Below are 22,201 nucleotides of genomic sequence, written 5' to 3' on the forward strand. Positions count from 1 at the left end.
TGTGTTTGACAGCTAAGCAGCGATCATAACAGCGACTTACAAGGTCGCTGTTGCGTCACAGAAAATGGTGACGTAACAGCGACGTCGCTGTCGCTATTTGTGAACCCAGCTTTACACAGCATTAATCAATTAAAGGAAAATTAAAAAAAAGCAGGAACATATGTACAGAGTAATTTTGTCATAGCAGTACGTATGTCTGCTCCGTTTACCATTTTTCGGCGCTTTTTCCGGTTGTTACTGAGCTGACCCCTTCAAAATGATGGCGTGTGCACTAGAGTTGAGCACGGTTCGTGGTTCGTGGTTCTCCAGTTCTAGGCTCGAGTGATTTTGGGGCATGTTCTAGATCGAACTAGAACTCGAGCTTTTTGCAAAAGCTCGATAGTTCTAGAAACGTTCGAGAACGGTTCTAGCAGCCAAAAAACAGCTAAATCTTAGCTTGGTTTCTGCTGTAATAGTGTAAGTCACTCTGTGAATCAAACTATTATCACATTTCAGTGTATAGTGTGCGTGAACAGCACCTTCAGATCACTGCTGTTTCTATAATGGCGATCGCCATTTTTTTTTTTTTTTTCTTGTCTTCCTTCCCTAAGCGCGCGCGTCTTGTGGGGCTGGCCAGCATGTCAGCCAATCACAGACACACACACACCTAAGTGGACTTTGAGGCAGAGAAGCAACGGCATGTGTGATAGGATCTGCATGTCACATGTCCCTGCATTATAAAACCGGACATTTTCTTCACGATCGCCATTATCTGCCTTCTGCGTCTTTGGTGTCAGACATCACTGTCGCAGTTCCGTCCTTTGTCCTATCGCCGATACAGCTGTATGCGCTGCATACACAGCGTTAGACAGCTTAGGGAGAGCACATTCTAGAAGTCCTTTTAAGGGCTCGTACCGGCAGGGTCAGAGAGCCATAGGTGACAGGTCCTGCAAACAGCAACAGCGTCTGTGTAGCCCAGGTCAGGGATTTCCTCCCTGCATTTCACCATTAGGAGGGAATAGAAAGGCAGGCTTCCATTCCTCTACCCAGAGCACCACAATCCTGCCACTGTACCCTCTTGTCCTCTGCACACTCCAACTCATTCTAACTAAGCCATTATACTAGCAAACACTCAGTGTACCTAGTGGCATCCTATCTGTGGCTATTGGACTTTGCTATAGTCCCACTAGTGCAAAGACATTTGCAGAGCACATCTGCCTGCATTGCACACTCCAAGTTTTTTAAACTAAGCCATTTTACTAGCAAACACTCAGTGTACCTAGTGGCATCCTATACGTGGCTATTGGACTTTGCTATAGTCCCACTAGTGCAAAGACATTAGCAGAGCACATCTGCCTGCATTGCACACTCCAAGTTTTTTAAACTCAGCCATTATACTAGCAAACACTCTGTACCTAGTGGCATCCTATACGTGGCTATTGGACTTTGCTATAGTCCCACTAGGGCCAAGACATTTGCAGAGCGCATCTGCCTGCGTTGCACACTCCAACAAATTATAACGAAGCCATTATACTAGCAAACACTCAGTGTACCTAGTGGCATCCTATACGTGGCTATTGGACTTTGCTATTGTCCCACTAGTGCCAAGACATTTGCAGAGCGCATCTGCCTGCATTGCACACTCCAAGTTTTTTAAACTAAGCAATTTTACTAGCAAACACTCAGTGTACCTAGTGGCATCCTATACGTGGCTATTGGACTTTGCTATAGTCCCACTAGTGCAAAGACATTAGCAGAGCACATCTGCCTGCATTGCACACTCCAAGTTTTTTAAACTCAGCCATTATACTAGCAAACACACAGTGTACCTAGTGGCATCCTATACGTGGCTATTGGACTTTGCTATAGTCCCACTAGTGCCAAGACATTTGCAGAGTGCATCTGCCTGCGTTGCACACTCCAACTAATTATAACGAAGCCATTATACTAGCAAACACTCAGTGTACCTAGTGGCATCCTATACGTGGCTATTGGACTTTGCTATAGTCCCACTAGTGCCAAGACATTTGCAGAGCGCATCTGCCTGCGTTGCACACTCCAACTAATTATAACGAAGCCATTATACTAGCACACACTCAGTGTACCTAGTGGCATCCTATACGTGGCTATTGGACTTTGCTATAGTCCCACTAGTGCCAAGACATTTGCAGAGCACATCTGCCTGCGTTGCACACTACAACAAATTATAACGAAGCCATTATACTAGCAAACACTCAGTGTACCTAGTGGCATCCTATACGTGGCTATTGGACTTTGCTATAGTCCCACTAGTGCCAAGACATTTGCAGAGCGCATCTGCCTGCGTTGCACACTCCAACTAATTATAACGAAGCCATTATACTAGCAAACACTCAGTGTACCTAGTGGCATTCTATACGTGGCTATTGGACTTTGCTATAGTCCCACTAGTGCCAAGACATTTGCAGAGCGCATCTGCCTGCGTTGCACACTCCAACTAATTATAACGAAGCCATTATACTAGCACACACTCAGTGTACCTAGTGGCATCCTATACGTGGCTATTGGACTTTGCTATAGTCCCACTAGTGCCAAGACATTTGCAGAGCGCATCTGCCTGCGTTGCACACTACAACAAATTATAACGAAGCCATTATACTAGCAAACACTCAGTGTACCTAGTGGCATCCTATACGTGGCTATTGGACTTTGCTATAGTCCCACTAGTGCCAAGACATTTGCAGAGCGCATCTGCCTGCGTTGCACACTCCAACTAATTATAACGAAGCCATTATACTAGCACACACTCAGTGTACCTAGTGGCATCCTATACGTGGCTATTGGACTTTGCTATAGTCCCACTAGGGCCAAGACATTTGCAGAGCACATCTGCCTGCATTGCACACTCCAAGTTTTTTAAACTAAGCAATTTTACTAGCAAACACTCAGTGTACCTAGTGGCATCCTATACGTGGCTATTGGACTTTGCTATAGTCCCACTAGTGCAAAGACATTAGCAGAGCACATCTGCCTGCATTGCACACTCCAAGTTTTTTAAACTCAGCCATTATACTAGCAAACACTCAGTGTACCTAGTGGCATCCTATACGTGGCTATTGGACTTTGCTATAGTCCCACTAGTGCAAAGACATTAGCAGAGCACATCTGCCTGCATTGCACACTCCAAGTTTTTTAAACTCAGCCATTATACTAGCAAACACTCAGTGTACCTAGTGGCATCCTATACGTGGCTATTGGACTTTGCTATAGTCCCACTAGTGCCAAGACATTTGCAGAGCGCATCTGCCTGCGTTGCACACTCCAACTAATTATAACGAAGCCATTATACTAGCACACACTCAGTGTACCTAGTGGCATCCTATACGTGGCTATTGGACTTTGCTATAGTCCCACTAGTGCCAAGACATTTGCAGAGCGCATCTGCCTGCGTTGCACACTACAACAAATTATAACGAAGCCATTATACTAGCAAACACTCAGTGTACCTAGTGGCATCCTATACGTGGCTATTGGACTTTGCTATAGTCCCACTAGTGCCAAGACATTTGCAGAGCGCATCTGCCTGCGTTGCACACTCCAACTAATTATAACGAAGCCATTATACTAGCAAACACTCAGTGTACCTAGTGGCATCCTATACGTGGCTATTGGACTTTGCTATAGTCCCACTAGTGCCAAGACATTTGCAGAGCGCATCTGCCTGCGTTGCACACTCCAACTAATTATAACGAAGCCATTATACTAGCAAACACTCAGTGTACCTAGTGGCATCCTATACGTGGCTATTGGACTTTGCTATAGTCCCACTAGTGCCAAGACATTTGCAGAGCGCATCTGCCTGCGTTGCACACTCCAACTAATTATAACGAAGCCATTATACTAGCACACACTCAGTGTACCTAGTGGCATCCTATACGTGGCTATTGGACTTTGCTATAGTCCCACTAGTGCCAAGACATTTGCAGAGCGCATCTGCCTGCGTTGCACACTCCAACTAATTATAACGAAGCCATTATACTAGCACACACTCAGTGTACCTAGTGGCATCCTATACGTGGCTATTGGACTTTGCTATAGTCCCACTAGTGCCAAGACATTTGCAGAGCGCATCTGCCTGCGTTGCACACTACAACAAATTATAACGAAGCCATTATACTAGCAAACACTCAGTGTACCTAGTGGCATCCTATACGTGGCTATTGGACTTTGCTATAGTCCCACTAGTGCCAAGACATTTGCAGCACGTCTGCCTGCGTTGCACACTCCAACGAATTATAACTAAGTTACATTGTCAGGGATATTTATTCTTTATTATTCTGCTGTTAATAAAGCTAGACCACCACTACAATCTTCACCACCTCTCAATTTTTACTACCACATTTTCAGTCCACAATCTTGTCGCAATCAACATGAGTGGCAAAATGACAGATGCTGGTGGAAAGGGGAAGAGGCGTGGTGGAAAAGGCAAAAAATGTTTTGTCAGTGGGGAAGGTGGCAAAGCTCCATTATCATCTGCTGAAGATAGACCATCTACTAGCAAAAGTAAGATGTCTACTACTTATTGTGGACAATCCGATGTGCTCCCTTTTTTACGGACACGAACAAGAGGAACAAAGGTAGATGATGGGCAAAAAAGGAAAATGCTTGAATGGATCTCAAGTGGTCCAACAAGTGCCCTCTCAGCCACTTCAAGTACCGCATCCAAAAAACACCATTCCTCTGAGTTGTCATCCCAATCACACTTGATTTCTCCCAGCTCTGAAGTCTCCATCAGCCCTGCACAGTATGGTGGAACTGAGATGGCTGAGTCTGCAGAGCTGTTCAGTCACACTATAGCCTGGGAATCAGAGGTCTGCTCCCAAGCTACAGTGAATACAGAACAGGAAATGGTCTGCAGTGATGCCCAGAACCTTTGTGACTCAGATTCAGGCCGTGAGGACCAAGTTTCTGAGCATAATGTTGACCCTTTGTCACAAACTGTAACACCTGTGGTTATAGACAATGAGGAACATACTGATGAAGATGAGACGCAGATACCCGATTGGGATGACAACTTAAATATTCGGTCAGGGCAAGAAGAGGCTCGGTCTGAGGGGGAGGGGAGTGCAAACACAACAATTGATGATGACGTTCTAGATCCCACCTACTGTCAACCCCCAGTCAGGCACTCGAGGAGGTCAACAGAGGCGGTGGAGGAGGATGCAACCGACGACGAAGTTACCTTGCGCCTTCCTGGACAGAGTCGGAGCACTGGTAGCACGTTTACAACTGCATCCTCAGCCACCACTCTGCCTATGAGCATTATTCGGGGTGGATCAACAGGTCGCATGGCCTCTAAGCCTTGCCTAGCCTGGGCCTTTTTTCACATCGAAAAAGATCGCCCAACTCATGTGATATGTAACATTTGTCATGATTCTGTTAGTAGAGGTCAAAACCTCAGCAGTTTGACAACTTCTTCCATGAATCGTCACATGAATAAATATCATAAGTCCCGGTGGGAAGCTCACCGTGCTGCAATGCCGGCTAGCGGAGCGAACCATCCACCGCCCGCCCCTTCCAGTGCATCCGCGCGCTCTTCATCTTCTAGGACTGTGGGGACAGCTGTCACACCTGTTTTTCCACGCAAAACTTCCACCACTGTAACCGCAACAGGCAGTTTGCTTGTAAGGTCGTCAGTTGGTTTGGAAGGGGAAACAAGTGAGTGTGTACAGCTCTCTCAGACATCGATAGCACCAACGTTGGATGAAGGCAACATCATGTCTCCGCCTGCACTTTCCTCACAAACCTGCATTTTTCCAGGGACACCCTACTCAACACCGTCTACACACAGCAGCCAGATCTCTGTCCCTCAGATGTGGTCAAATAAAAGGCCACTTCCTCCGACCCATGACAAAGCTAAGAGGTTGACTCTATCCCTCTGTAAGCTGTTGGCTACCGAAATGCTGCCTTTCCGCCTAGTGGACACACAGGATTTTAGAGACCTTATGTCTGTCGCTGTGCCCCAGTACCAGATGCCTAGTCGCCACTACTTCTCTAAGAAAGGTGTGCCCGCGCTACACCAGCATGTCGCACACAACATCACCGCTTCCTTGAGAAACTCTGTGTGTGAACGGGTGCATTTCACCACCGATACTTGGACCAGTAAGCATGGACAGGGACGTTACATGTCGCTGACTGGGCACTGGGTAACTATGGTGATAGATGGTGAAGGGTCTGCTGCACAAGTCTTGCCGTCCCCACGACTTGTGTGTCAATCCTCTGTCTGTCCAAGTTCCGCCACAGCTTCTGCATCCTCCACCTCATCTGGGTCCTCCACCTCCGCCCCAAGCCTGCCTGGTCAGGCCACCAGCGTTCTCACTGCGCAGAAGGAATCACGCACGCCTCATTACTATGCTGGCAGCCGAGCGCAACGGCATCAGGCGGTCTTTAGCTTGACATGTCTTGGTAATAAGAGTCACACAGCTGAGGAGTTGTGGTCAGCTCTGCGGTCCGAGTTTAATAAATGGTTGTCTCCACTCAACCTGCAGCCTGGTAAGGCCGTGTGCGACAATGCTGCAAACCTGGGTGCGGCCCTTCGCCTGGGCAAGGTGACACACGTACCTTGTATGGCTCACGTGTTGAACCTTGTCGTGCAGCAATTTTTAACACACTATCCCGGCCTAGATGGCCTTCTGAACAGGGCACGAAAACTGTCTGCTCACTTCCGGCGTTCAAGCGCCGCAGCTGAGCGACTTGCATCGCTCCAGAAGTCTTTCGGCCTGCCGGTTCATCGCCTGAAATGCGATGTGGCGACACGCTGGAATTCAACTCTACACATGTTACAGCGACTGTGGCAGCACCGCAGAGCCCTGGTGCAATACGTCATGACGTATAGCCTGGGTCAACGAGATGCAGAGGTGGGGCAGATCACCCTGATGGAGTGGTCTCAGATCAAGGACCTATGCACCCTTCTGCACAGTTTCGACATGGCGACGAATATGTTTAGCTCTGACAATGCCATTATCAGCATGACGATTCCAGTCATTTACATGCTGGAGCACACGCTAAACACTATTCGGAGTCAGGGGGTGGGACAACATGAAGGGGAGGAACTACAGGAGGATTCATATGTGCAAGGGACAACAACATCACCAAGATCCAGACGTTCATCATCACCAACGCAGCAGGCATGGGACCATGGGGAACAGGGATCGACAAGGGCGCATAGTAGCAGGCGAAATGTTGAGCAAGGTGCAGGAGAACATGAAGAAATGGAGGACGAACTGTCCATGGACATGGAAGACTCAGCGGATGAGGGAGACCTTGGTCAAATTTCAGTTGAAAGAGGTTGGGGGGAGATGTCAGAGGAAGAAAGAACGGTTAGCACCTCTATGCCACAAACACAGCGTTGACTTGGTCCGCATGGCTGCGCAAGACACATGAGTGCCTTCTTGTTGCACTACCTCCAACATGACAGTCGTATTGTCAAAATTAGAAGTGATGATGACTACTGGATTGCCACACTATTAGATCCCCGGTACAAGTCCAAATTTTGTGACATAATTCCAGCCATAGAAAGGGACGCACGTATGCAGGAGTATCAGCAGAAGCTGTTACTCGATCTTAGCTCGGCTTTTCCACCAAACAACCGTGCAGGTGCAGGGAGGGAATCTCCCAGTTGTAACTTGACAAACATGGGACGGTCTCGTCATCTTCACCAGTCTACCCGTACCAGTAGGACCGTATCTGGTGCCGGTAACAGCAATTTTATGGAATCTTTTCATAATTTTTTTAGACCCTCTTTTGCAAGGCCACCAGAGACAACAAGTCTGACACATACTCAACGGCTGGAGAGGATGATACAGGAGTATCTCCAAATGAACATCGATGCCATGACTGTGCAACTGGAGCCTTGCTCCTTTTGGGCTTCAAACATAGAAAAATGGCCAGAGCTCTCCAGTTACGCCTTGGAGATTTTGTCGTGTCCAGCTGCCAGCGTTGTCTCTGAACGTGTATTCAGTGCTGCTGGGTGTGTGCTGACAGATAAGCGCACGCGTCTGTCCAGTGACAATGTGGACAGACTGACGTTCATCAAAATGAACAAGTCATGGATCCAGAAGGAATTTACTACCCCTGTGTCATCCTGGGGAGAGTAAATGCTTGTGGATTTGGAATGTGCTTGATGCAAATCAAAACATCCTGTTTGCAACTAGGGCCCAAGTGCTGCCACTGATGGGGTGGGTGTCTGTGGGGCCCAATTTTTGGAAAAAAGGGAGACTCCGCTTGGAGTAACCCTTGCTTGCTGTGTTTTTAAAAGAAGCCAAGATGAACAGAGCTGGGATCAGGAAAGACTTTGCTACCTACCCCGGTGTCATCCTGGGGACGGATAAGAATGGCGTATTTTTGAATGTGCTTGATGCAAATCAAAACATCCTGTTTGCAACTAGGGCCCAAGTGCTGCCACTGATGGGGTGGGTGTCTGTGTGGCCCAATTTTTGGAAAAAAAGGGAGACTCCGCTTGGAGTAACCCTTGCTTACATTGTTTTTAAAAGAAGCCAAGATGAACAAGTCATGGATCAGCAAAGACTTTATCTACGTACCCCGGTGTCATCCTGGGGACGGATAAGAATGGCGTATTTTTGAATGTGCTTGATGCAAATCAAAACATCCTGTTTGCAACTAGGGCCCAAGTGCTGCCACTGATGGGGTGGGTGTCTGTGTGGCCCAATTTTTGGAAAAAAGGGAGACTCCGCTTGGAGTAACCCTTGCTTGCTGTGTTTTTAAAAGAAGCCAAGATGAACAGAGCTGGGATCAGGAAAGACTTTGCTACCTACCCCGGTGTCATCCTGGGGACGGATAAGAATGGCGTATTTTTGAATGTGCTTGATGCAAATCTAGCTGTGAAGTGTACAACTGGGGCACAACTGCTGCCACTGAAGGGGTGGGTGTGTGTGGGCCCAATTTTTGGAAAAAAGGGAGACTCCGCTTGGAGTAACCCTTGCTTGCTGTGTTTTTAAAAGAAGCCAAGATGAACAGAGCTGGGATCAGGAAAGACTTTGCTACCTACCCCGGTGTCATCCTGGGGACGGATAAGAATGGCGTATTTTTGAATGTGCTTGATGCAAATCTAGCTGTGAAGTGTACAACTGGGGCACAACTGCTGCCACTGAAGGGGTGGGTGTGTGTGGGCCCAATTTTTGGAAAAAAGGGAGACTCCGCTTGGAGTAACCCTTGCTTGCTGTGTTTTTAAAAGAAGCCAAGATGAACAGATCTGGGATCAGGAAAGACTTTGCTACCTACCCCGGTGTCATCCTGGGGACGGATAAGAATGGCGTATTTTTGAATGTGCTTGATGCAAATCAAAACATCCTGTTTGCAACTAGGGCCCAAGTGCTGCCACTGATGGGGTGGGTGTCTGTGTGGCCCAATTTTTGGAAAAAAAGGGAGACTCCGCTTGGAGTAACCCTTGCTTACATTGTTTTTAAAAGAAGCCAAGATGAACAAGTCATGGATCAGCAAAGACTTTATCTACGTACCCCGGTGTCATCCTGGGGACGGATAAGAATGGCGTATTTTTGAATGTGCTTGATGCAAATCAAAACATCCTGTTTGCAACTAGGGCCCAAGTGCTGCCACTGATGGGGTGGGTGTCTGTGTGGCCCAATTTTTGGAAAAAAGGGAGACTCCGCTTGGAGTAACCCTTGCTTGCTGTGTTTTTAAAAGAAGCCAAGATGAACAGAGCTGGGATCAGGAAAGACTTTGCTACCTACCCCGGTGTTATCCTGGGGACGGATAAGAATGGCGTATTTTTGAATGTGCTTGATGCAAATCTAGCTGTGAAGTGTACAACTGGGGCACAACTGCTGCCACTGAAGGGGTGGGTGTGTGTGGGCCCAATTTTTGGAAAAAAGGGAGACTCCGCTTGGAGTAACCCTTGCTTGCTGTGTTTTTAAAAGAAGCCAAGATGAACAGAGCTGGGATCAGGAAAGACTTTGCTACCTACCCCGGTGTCATCCTGGGGACGGATAAGAATGGCGTATTTTTGAATGTGCTTGATGCAAATGTAGCTGTGAAGTGTACAACTGGGGCACAAGTGCTGCCACTGAAGGGGTGGGTGTGTGTGTGGCCCAATTTTTGGAAAAAAGGGAGACTCCGCTTGGAGTCACCTTGCGGTGTTTTACATGATTTTAGAAGGGCGTGCCATGCCTATATCTGTGTGTCCTCCTCTTTTTCCTTGTCCAGCTGTTTTGTTTTCGCATGAGTATATGTCCTTGTCACTTTCCAATGTGTTTGAGTTGTTTGTCACCTTTAGGACACCTTTGAGGGTGTTTTCTAGGTGTTTTTCTGTGTTTGTGATTGCCTGCCATTGTTTCCTATGCAGTTCGAGTTCGGTTCGTCGAACGTTCGACGAACCGAACTCGAACGGGAGGTCCGTTCGGCGAACCAACCTCGAGCCGAACCGCGACCGGTTCGCTCATCTCTAGTGTGCACATACTCTTAAACAGCTCCTGACATAAAACACGCCAAAGTAGGCACTGCCCTATTAAGAAGTTGCAACAAAAGCTCTTCAGAAAAAATGTACAAAAAGCCTGCAAAATTCTTTAATACCATTTCAGAAAATGCAAAACTTCTCCATAAACACTCAAAAAGGGGTTTGCACACAAAATCTTTTCCTATCAATTCTTCCTGGAATGCGCCAGAAAAAGAATCAGAAAATCGCACGATAAAATCAATATAGTACACAGCAATGGGAAAACAACATCTTACGTAACTTTTTGTAACTGTTTTGAGTCCAGAATCCATGAAGTTGTTAAAAGAAGTGACATGCTCCTTCTTTGGTCAGATTCCAACATGAAGCCGCCCGCTCTATACAGTGTGTCCACCCATATCCTGTCCACTGCCATTAACTTGATAACGGCGGCAGCTATAAGCATAGAAGTGGTGTCTAGGCATAGTAAAGTAGCCATACACTACGCAATAAAACCACCTATAGCGCCACTTGGTGGAAAACAATGGAGTTAGCATTTGTATCTTGAAAACGGAGAAGGATAGAGAAAAAAAGTGAATAAAAAATTGTAGGGCATCATAAATTCAATATGAATCGACACCTTGCATACAGAAATGCTATGATATGAAACCCATGACCCCCCCAAAACATTGAATGCTGGTCACACATATGGCACTCATTTAACTTTGATGGTCAAAGTGACCACCGTCAGTTGCAATGCACATCTGGACTCTGGACAGCATACTGTATCTTGCTGCACGTTGTGCAATATGGTAGGTGACACGTTTGCACAAGCATCTGTGATACGTCGTCATAGGTCCTGCAATGTTGGTGGAGGGGTCGAATACACTTGCTGTTTGATGTGACCTCACAGAAAGAAGTCCAATGGGGTCAGGTCAGGTGAGCGTGGAGGCCACGCCACACAGCCACCATACCCAATGACTTGTAGGAAGGTCTCCATGAGGTATCGCTTCATGTCCATAGCCTTGTAAGTTTTACACATTGTAATCATAGCATTTCTGTATGCAAGGTGTTAATTCGTATTGAACTGATAATGCCCTACAACTTTGTAATTCCCTTTTTTTCTCTATTTCGTTCCGTTTTCGAGAAAAAAATGGTAACTCAGTTGTTTTCCACCAGGTGGTGCAGTAGTTGGTTTCATTGCGTAGCACATGGCTACTTTACTATACCTAGACAGTGACACCACTTCTATGCTATAGCTGCCGCCGTTCTCAAGTTAATGGCGGTGGATAGGATATGGGTGGACACACTGTATACTTAACAGTATTAAGAAACAACAAGAACATCGGCAACATTGCAGGCAAAGCCGACTTAGAAAACTGACCCCCATTTTTTTCCTGAAATGGCTTTGCTTGGTAAAACTTGACTAGATGTGGCGGCATCCAAATGAAGTACACGATGTTACGTGTATATGATATAAACTTAAGTGCGAGGCATTAACATTTGTTTCTTTAGTTAGACTTTTGCGTGTTCTTTTTCTTGTCTAAATACTTTAGCGCCCTCACATTAAACTCAAAAAAGTGTTCCCGTCTCTGCCTCCAGATCTCATCCAGGCATATATTGTGCCTGTGCTTTTATAGTAGTAGGTTCAAAGAACTAACAACTTGTGGATCTTGCCTTTCTATGTAACACATTTTACTTTTTTTAAAGTGCTTATTTAGAAAACATGCTTTACTTTTCCCTATTTGGGGTATAAAACGTAGATGTATCAATAGCTCTACTTAAAAAGGGCAGCTGTCACATGGAAAAATGCTATTAACTTACAGATGTGGGGTTATTTTGCAGGTTAAAAATATTCTGAACCCTCCCGGTTCCTGCACATTAAACCACACTGGAGGAAATTAACTTTAATCCTCTTGGTAGTATTCGAGTTTCAGTCATGGGGCAGAGCCAGTTTAGTCACCGCTCCATGTATGGAGAGCAGCAGATGTAACCATGTCCCCTGCAATGATTGACAGCCTATGCATTAGAGCAAGCAACCAATCAGCATGACTACAGCTGCTGCTCTCCATACACAGAGCGGTGACTGAACCCACACAGGGTCTGCCCATGTGACTGAAACTTCAAAACTGCTGGGAGGATTAAAGTTCATTTCCTCCTGGCAGCAGGGTTTAATGTGCAGACAGCGGGCAGGTTCAGAATGCTATTAATCTTCAGATTAACCCTATATCTGCAGGTTAGTAGCATTTTTCTACAATACCGGTTCTGTTTAAACACTTACAACACCAAACGTATTTTTAATTTGACCTGAATAAAGTTCTAGATTGCTTATTTTGAGGATCTACCAACACAGAGGATTTACAAAAGGCTAAATTATACATAAGATTATGGGATTGATTTATTTATATATGTCATGCATTCATACTAAAACTTTTTGCTGACGAAAAAATAGTTAAAACAATAATAGTTAAAACATACTATTGTAAATGAACAAAGTATTTAATTTATGTTTTTAAATACGGTAATATTTTAACTGTATATTTTTTTTTTACAGTTGGTGGCTTCGGATGGCACCCAAGAAAGTTATCCGGTAAATGTGAACATCATAGTTATTGACGCTAATGACAACACTCCAACATTTTCAAACATTTCCTATAATATCAAGATCTATACGGACATGGTACCTGGAGAGAGCATTATAAAAGTAAGTTTGCATTTAACATGAGAAATAATTTTTAGTAATATAAATTTGTAAAAATTAGAACAAAGTTCCATCCATTCTATGCAGTGAAATGTGTTTTTTTTGCTGTTTTTTTATCATTTTTTTATTAATTTTATTTGCAAAAATACATAAAAAAAACAAACAAAAAACAACAGGGAGATTTATTCATTCTAGCCTGGAACCCCCTCTTCTCACAACTCTACTTTAGCTGGAGGAATGGAGAACACATAAGAAATTAAAAATGGTTATTTGTAAACCACTTTCTCATAAACATTTTTCCCAGGGACTGCAGATTTTATTATATAGAATAATTTACTCTTTAATGGCCCTTTTTCTTTTTTGCTATTGTTTTCCACTATATTTACCCACAGTTCTACTGATGAAGCTTCTATATTATTTCATTTTTCCTTTTTTGACAACCTAGCCTGAATGTTCATTCTCAACAGAAGTTATTTTTCCCTTTTCATTAGACCCAGACCCATGTTCATTCCCAACAAGCATATTCTTGATCTTTCCCTATTTTTATTTCAAAGATCTTATTGGTTAAGTCAAATATTGATGATCATCAATGCTACTGTTATCTAAATGATTAATCTCCCATGTAATGAATGGAGGCCTCAGGTCTTCCTGAGAGTTACACAATAGTTTCTGATGGATGCACCTGATCAAGGGCACATTTTTATTCTGGGTCCGAGAAACGTTTAGTGCATTGTAATACAATTGTCTCATTGAATAAATATATAGTATTTTCTTAGTTATATTAACCCTTTGGTCTGCAACACCTCTGTTGGGGCAATTTTTTAATCCCATTGTATTCAATTGTCCCCCTGCGGCTGCAGGTGGGAGGCTTTGAGTGTGGCAGTGGCTCCATTAGACAATTACCTGACTTTGCATCACACGTCAACCCAGCGGGTGGTCTCTATCTGCCACATGGTGGCTGCTGTGTGCGTAGTCCTTCTGTATTGTGGAGGACGTTACAGCATATGAATCCTTAAATCCTGGGACATCTGCTACAGTGGCTTTCAGGGTGCCCTGGTGATCGCTGTATCGGGACCTTCCAACCCCCTGATGACCACTGCCAGTGGAATTACGATTGGCAAACAGGTACTCACGTACATCGGGGTTATGCAGGGGCACTACCAGTTAAGTGAGCAGTATTTTACCCCTTATCTTCTAAATCTGTAGTGGATTCACACAGGAGCGCTTCTCTCTTTTCCTTCCTGTTTTGCTTATCTTCTCTGAAAAAGGAACAGGAAAGATCTTCAGCCCAGTCTGTCACCAGTAGTAGACCACTTAAGCTTCCATAAAGAACCTGTCAAGTATAAAAATGCTATTACCCTGCAGACATGGGCTTATTCTGCAGGTTAATGGCGTTGGAAACTTGCCCAGCATCTGTGTATTCAGAGTAGCGGGAGTAAAAAAAATCACTCGCAATGACTAACAGTCAGTTCTAAAGTTGAGCAGCTGTCAGTCAGTGTAGGGGTTGTGGTTACAGCTGCTGCTCTCCGTACACAGAGCGGTGACTGAACCTACCCTAGTGCCACCCCCTTGACTTCCAGGAGGATTAAAGTTTATTTCCTCCCAGCAGTGGGGTTTAATGTGAAGATGCTAGACAGCCTTCAAACACTATTATCCTGAAGATCAACCCCATATCTGCAAGTTAATAGTGTTTTTACATATGAAAGGTTCCCTTTAAAATCCATGTTTCACTGTGAATGATTTATGTGTGATTTTCTAATATGTAGAGACTGCTATTGTCAATTATTTCATCACTCAACAGTTTGGTAACTAACTATACATCTGATTGCTTATTTTCCATTGTATTTATTTCCCTAAAGAAGAAAAGAATCATAATTTCTGTCAATGTAATTCTGCACACGCCAGCAGATTGCTCAATATGTCAGTGTTTAATTAATAAGCCCAGTGGCATTACATCTTAGTTTAATAATTTTGAGAGAAATATTCACCCCTTTGATTAATCTACCCTCAAGTATCTAGCATAATTGTATTATTTGTTTTATTTCAGGTAGCACATTTATTATTACATCTGCAGGGATTATTCACATGAGTATTTCTAAGGCAAAGAGAAAAATGATATTTGAGGAATAACAGAAGGATTTGGAACTTTTTGTTATGTTTCAATATAAGTAATAATGAGGAGAAAAGTGATACAAAGACTGATGATGTTTAAATGAATACATTAACAAACAGAATCAAAACATTCCTAGTTGTAGGTAAATGATTTAATCTTATCTTAAAGAGGTGGTCCAAAGCCAAAGTAATTTTCATCTCAATCCCTATCTATTTAGTGCCGTAATCTAAACTAATTTCTAATACTGTATACTTACATAAAAAGTATATATCCTTCCCTAACTACACTATCACACAGCTATTCATTTTTTTCACTTCTCTGATGACGCTTTGTTTGAGAATCCTAGTGTATTCTGGGATACTCAAATCAAGCATCATCATTGGTAGGCTGCTGTCATTGCCACGGCCTCTGTCCTCTTCCTTAAATGAAATCTCATTAGTGATGCTTGTCTCAGGGGCTAGGCTAGTCAGTGAACACAATTACAGTGCACTCTCGGTTGTTGGCTTAGATCAGCAGTAATGGTCTGATAAAAGAGCGGTGTCAGAATACCTGGTGTACAGAAACCAGTGATGTTACTTGCAGTGGCGGCGCTGGTCTCTGCCTGCAGGGTATTCTCAGAGAGTATTAGAGAACGAGTTATTTTCACGCCGCGCCAATGACCACTGGAGAGGATAATCAGATCATTGTCGCTTTATTTATGCTCAGGTCAACGCATTTCAGGAGTCTCTGCTCCCTTCTTCAGGACAAACAGGTACAAGAAACATCAAATCCCAATGGGATTTGGATTTGATGTTTCTTGTGCCTGTTTGTCCTGAAAAAGGGAGCAGAGACTCCTGAAACGCGTTGACCTGAGCATGAAATAAAGCAACTTTGATCTGATTATCCTCTCCAGTGGTCATTGGCGCAGCGTGAAAATAACCCGTTCTCTACTACTCTCTGTGATCAGCCTGTGGGTTGCTGCTGCCGGGACCAATTGTTTATGCGCATACAGTAGTTGTGACTTTCACAAATCAACTTGATGAGTAAATTCGCTTGTATTTTACCCTGTGGTTTTTGGGGTATTGCGCTTTTTTTCCACAGCTCTACCATTACCCTGCAGGGTATTCTGACACTGCTTTAGTGCCAGCTTTTTACTGCTAATCTGAGCCAACAGCACAGCACACTATCATTGCAGACATCTCATAGGGACTTGCCCATACCCTGAAACAAGCATGCTTCATTTCAGGAACTGTCAGATGTGGGCTGTGGCAGTGACTGCAGTCTTTGCCACCTTTGCTTTAGTATCACAGCATGCACTAGGATTCTCAAACAAAGCATCATCAGAGAAGAAATATGGAAAAATATAGAATATCATTTAAATAGTACAATTAGTGAAGGAAATAGAATTTTTAACTCAAGTATATTAGGAAACGGATTTGATTCTGGCACTAAATTGATAGGAAATTAGGAGGTTAAAAATTAATTTGGCATTTGGACAACCCTTTAACGCCAACTTCTTCAATAATTTTCCCACACTATTCAATCTCCAGATATATGTTTGTGGACAAATGTCAGATGTCTTGCATATTGTCATATTCTAATAAGGAAGATGAACAATACTTGCTAATTGAGCGCCCATTCTAGCAGATGTCTGTACAGAGGAAAACATCAGCACCACTCATCTTCTGATGTGAAAGTGTCATCAGAGAAATCCCACAACAATTTTATAATGAGTTTTGACACTCTGCATTTTCACTCCATCAGCATCTTGAACTTCCAGCAAAGTGGATCAGATGTTTAGAAATCTGGTGCCCACTGGGCTGTTTTTACTCAGCGTCAATTTCTCCTGTTGCAGCTAGGCTGAGTTTTATCCACAGATTTTCCCAATGGACTTGCATTGGATGTGGAAAATCCACAGGTCAAGCACACACAGTACAGACCAAAAGTTTTGACACACTTTCTCATTCAAAGAGTTTTCTTTATTTTCATGACTCTGAAAATTGTAGATTCACAAAGAAGGGATCAAAACTATGAATTAACACATGTGGAATGAAATACATAACAAAAAAGGTGAAAAATCTGAAAATATGTCTTTTATTCTAGGTTCTTCAAAGTAGCCAACTTTTACTTTGATTACTGCTTTGCACACTCTTGACATTCTCTTGATGAGCTTCAAGAGGTAGTCACTGGAAATAGTCTTCCAACAGTCCTGAAAGAGTTCCCAGAGATGCTTAGCACTTGTTGGCCCTTTTGCCTTCACTTTGCGGTCCAGCTCATCCCAAACCATCTCGATTGGGTTCAGGTCTGGTGACTGTGGAGGCCAGGTCTTCTGGCGTAGCACCCAATCACTCTCCTTCTTAGTCAAATAGCCCTTACACAGCCTGGAGGTGTGTTTGGGGTCATTGTCCTGTTGAAAAATAAATGATGGTCCAACTAAACGCAAACAGGATGGAATAGCATGCCGCTGCAAGATACTGTGTTAGCCATGCTGGTTTAGTATGCCTTCAATTTTGAATAAATCCCCAACAGTGTCACCAGCAAATCACCCCCACACCATCACACCTCCTCCTCCATGCTTCACAGTGGAAACCTAGCATGTAGAGTCCATCCGTTCACCTTTTCTGCGTCGCAAAAAGACACGGTGATTGGATCCAAAGATCTCATATTTGGACTCATCAGACCAAAGCACAGATTTCCACTGGTCTAAAGTCCATTCCTTGTATTCATTAGCTTAAACAAGTCTCTTCTGCTTGTTGCCTGTCCTTAGCAGTGGTTTCCTAGCAGCTATTTTACCATGAAGGCCTGCTGCACAAAGTCTCCTCTTAACAGTTGTTCTAGAGATGTGTCTGCTGCTAGAACTCTCTGTGGCATTGATCTGGTCTCTAATCTGAGCTGCTGTTAACCTGCGATTTCTGAGGCTGGTGACTCGGATAAACTTATCCTCTACAGCAGAGGTGACTTTTGGTCTTCCTTTCCTGGGGTGGTCCTCATGTGAGCCAGTTTTTTGGTAATGTTTGAAGCCTTTTGCCACTGCCCTTGGGGACACTTTTAAAGTTTTCCCAATTTTTTGGACTGACTGACCTTCATTTCTTAAAGTAATGATGGCCATTCGTTTTTCTTTACTGCTTTTTCTTGCCATAATACAAATTCTAACAGTCTATTCAGTAGGACTATCAGCTTTGTATCCACCAGACTTCTGCACAACACAACGGATTGTCCCAACCCCATTTATAAGACAAGAAATCCCACATATTAAACCTGACAGGGCACACCTGTGAAGTGAAAACCATTTCCAGTGACTACCTCTTGAAGCTCATCAAGAGAATGCCAAGAGTGTGCAAAGCAGTAATCAAAGCAAAAGGTGGCTACTTTGAAGAACCTAGAATATAAGACATATTTTTAGTTGATTCACACTTTTTTGTTAAGTATTTCATTCCACATGTCTTAATTCATAGTTTTGATGCCTTCAATGGGAATCTACAATTTTCACAGTCATTAAAATAAAGAAAACTCTTTGAATGAGAAGGTGTGTCCAAACTTTTGGTCTGTAATGTACATGGTGTGAAAATGCACTAAAAATGCATGCAATCTACACAAAAATATATCAATAAAGTTTTGTCATGGCCACAAACCAGAAGTGTCAAAAACAAAGCAGCTTTGTGTAAAATGTGACATACCAAAAAGAGACAAAAAAGCAGCAGTGCCAAAACAGGCATTTCGACACGTTATCAAATACAGTTTAAAAAGTGTGCTCAATACTTTTTCCATGTGGTTTCCATGTGTCACTTTGAATATTGGTGGATGTGTCCAATACTTATTTCACCCACTGTAATATATATATATATATATATATATATATATATATATATATATGTATATATATATATATATATATATATATATATATATATACTGTATATATAGATATAGATATATATACTGTGAGAAAGTGACCACGAATGTTGTAAATGGACGCTATGTGTTGCAGTGGAGAAGGCCCCTGTGATATAAAACCTGGAAATGTTACTATGGGACCTGTATTTCCACAACTCTTGGTAGTGTATATAAGGGTCAGGTTACCTTTAAGAATAGCCACATACCTCTGCCCTGGGGAGTGTTTGACATGTGGCTGACAGGCCACATGGTTTAAAAGGGTGTTAGTCTGTTTAGCACATGATCTGTTTGTGGAGGTGAAAACACCTCTGTTAGAGGCTAGAGGTTGACTGGGCCTGTGTGTTTGTGGAGGTTGGATACGGTGACTGGGGTCCTAGTGCAGAGGTGAGGAAGCCTCCTGTGAGAAGTCTCTATGCTGGGACTTATTGGACAGTTACTGAAGGGCCTTTTGGGAATGTGCCTGTTATCTTGCATTTAAATGCTATTAGTTTACTGTACTTGCGGTATGTTTTATGTAGTCTAAATAAAGCAGCCTGAAGTTTTATGCAAAGTGCCTTCTGTGCCTACCTTGATGCAACTGAGATGCAAGCTGAGTGAGTACCCCCGTTACAATACATATATTGCATATTTGCAAAGGAAAATAGTAGCACGGTCCCTATTGTTGTGGGTGCAATACTTTAGCAAGCTGGTAACCAGACAAAAAGACAAAAGCTTCCAAATATAGATACATGTAGATAAAGAAAAAGAATGAAATCAGCACTACAATGTAAATAAGTGAAAAAGTTGACTTTATTCTGCAAGACACATGCCACACTTCAGCTTCTCAATTGAAGCCTCTTTCAAGCATGAAACATCGCATGTATCTGTGTGTATAAAGTCCATTTTTCTCACATATTGCTAATGAGTTTTGCTTCCATTCTCTCTCTCTCTTTCTCTCTCTGTATATATATGTATATATATATATATATATATATATATATATATATATATATATTTATTTATATATATATCATATATATGTATATATATATATATATATATATATATATATATATATATATATACCATCTACCTTACTAGCCATCAACTAGTACGTTCCCTCTCTGTGGGCTTTTTTTCTAAATGTTCAGGAACACTCTTAATTACCCAAAAAAAAAAAAATCGTCCCACAGCTTATATACTAAATATAAGACTTGGGAGAAAGGAGGCTGAGATGTAGCTACAGTGTCTCATTCACAGATTCAATTTGAGTAGTAGAATTAAAGTTAAGCAGAGAGAAGATATCTGATTAGCTCAGAGCAGCTAGCAAAGCTATTACAATGGACTATGAAGTTCACACTCTCCACACTTACGAAGCAGAGAAAAATGACCAAGTACAGAAACCAGCAGATATGCCTCAATAAATTATCTACTGCTACTAATAAACTAAAAATAAAATCCTTTACACCTGTCTACATAACATCTATGATTGTTTTTCTTTTTGTTACGTTTACAATCACCTTAGTTTCATATTAATGAACTTTTACTTGCTGGTTACATATTTAGTCATTAAATGGTTATTTTCGTAGTTTACAACATTTTTTGCTACTCTAATTAAAATGATCTTCCCAGCTAAGTGGCGGTCATTATTTATACTGATGTCCAAATCTGTTTGCATTACTGTGGAAGTCAGCATTAATATCTATAAAATGACACTAAAGGCCGCTTTACACGCAATGATGTATCTAACGATATTTTGCCGGGGTCACGGAATTCGTGACGCACATCCGGAATTGTTAGCGACCTCATTGCGTGTGACACCTACGAACGAGTGCTAACGATCAGAAATACTCACCTAATCATTAATCCTTGATACGTCGTTCATTTTCAAAAGATCATTGCTCGTTGTGGACGCAGGTTGGTCGTCGTTCCTGAGGCAGAACACATCGCTACGTGTGAAACCCCGGGAACAACGAACAACAGCCTTCCTGTGTCCTCCGGCAACGAGGTGGGCGTGACGTTAATGCGGCTGCTCTTCGCCCCTCCACTTCTATTGGTGGCCCGCTGTGTGACGTCGCTGTGACGCCGCACGAACCTCTCCCTTAAAGAGGTTGTTTGCCGGACACAGCGACGTTGGTAGGAAGGTAAATACGTGTGACGCTTCCTGGCGATATTGTTCGCCACGGGCAGCATTTTGCCCATGACGCACAAACGTCGGGGGCGGGTGTGATCGCTAGCAGTGTGTAAAGCGGCCTTTAGGCTATGTCCCCATGTCTTGTAGTAATTTACGTTTTTGGACCCATTTGGAAAAAGCAAAAATGGATCCATTAATGGATCCGTTGGCTCAACATTGACTTTATTGGTGACAGATCCATTAACAGATGTGACAAAATGTATAATTTGTTAGGTTCAATCCTTTACCCATCTGTTGTTAAAAATGGACGAAATCTTATGGTTGCAGGATTTTTCTCCAACGGATCCAAATACGGATGTCTAACGAATCTATTAGAGAATAATGGGAGTCTATAGGCAACGGATCCATTACAGTATTAAAGCATATGTAGAACCATCAGTTAACGATAGACTAGAAAGAAATATAGATAGATTGAAAGAATAGATAGAAAGAATGAATTTAAAGATAGAATGAATAGAAAGATAGAACAGATAGGCAGATAAAATACGTAGATAGAATAAATCACTAGAGTGATAGCTAGATAGCTTGGACAACTATTTAGCTGAATTAAAAATTAATTTAAAAAAAAATTGACATGGGGTTCTTCCCAATCTTTATACCCAGCACAGGTACAGTAGCAGCTACGGGCTGCAACCCTCAGGTGTCAACTGTCCCTTGGCTGGTTATCCAAACAAGAGGGGATTCCACACTTATTTTTTTATTATTTGAATGAATAATTTAAAAAAATGGCATGGGGTCCCCCCATATTTCAAAAACCTGAAATAGTACAACAGACAACTGGGGGCTAACATTATCAGTGTGGCAAGGTCCTTCCCTGCCTAACAATAGCAGTCCACAGCCACCCCAAAAGAAGTGCATCCATCAGATGTGCCAATTCTGGTGCTGAACTCAGCTCTTCCCATTGCCCTGGTGTGT

General features: G+C 43.0%; 1 protein-coding gene across 1 annotated transcript in view; it reads left to right on the forward strand.

Moving 5' to 3' along the window:
* Positions 1 to 22,201, forward strand: part of PCDH15 (protocadherin related 15) — a 2,365,808-nt gene that overhangs the window by 1,269,711 nt on the left and 1,073,896 nt on the right. Inside the window, exon 14 of the mRNA XM_075348720.1 lies at positions 12,981 to 13,130. Coding sequence (XP_075204835.1) covers positions 12,981 to 13,130 — 150 coding nt within the window. The remainder of the gene's footprint in view (positions 1 to 12,980; positions 13,131 to 22,201) is intronic.

This window comes from Anomaloglossus baeobatrachus, chromosome 5 (genome assembly GCF_048569485.1).
Source record: "Anomaloglossus baeobatrachus isolate aAnoBae1 chromosome 5, aAnoBae1.hap1, whole genome shotgun sequence".
In the NCBI taxonomy this organism is placed as follows: Eukaryota; Metazoa; Chordata; class Amphibia; order Anura; family Aromobatidae; genus Anomaloglossus; species Anomaloglossus baeobatrachus.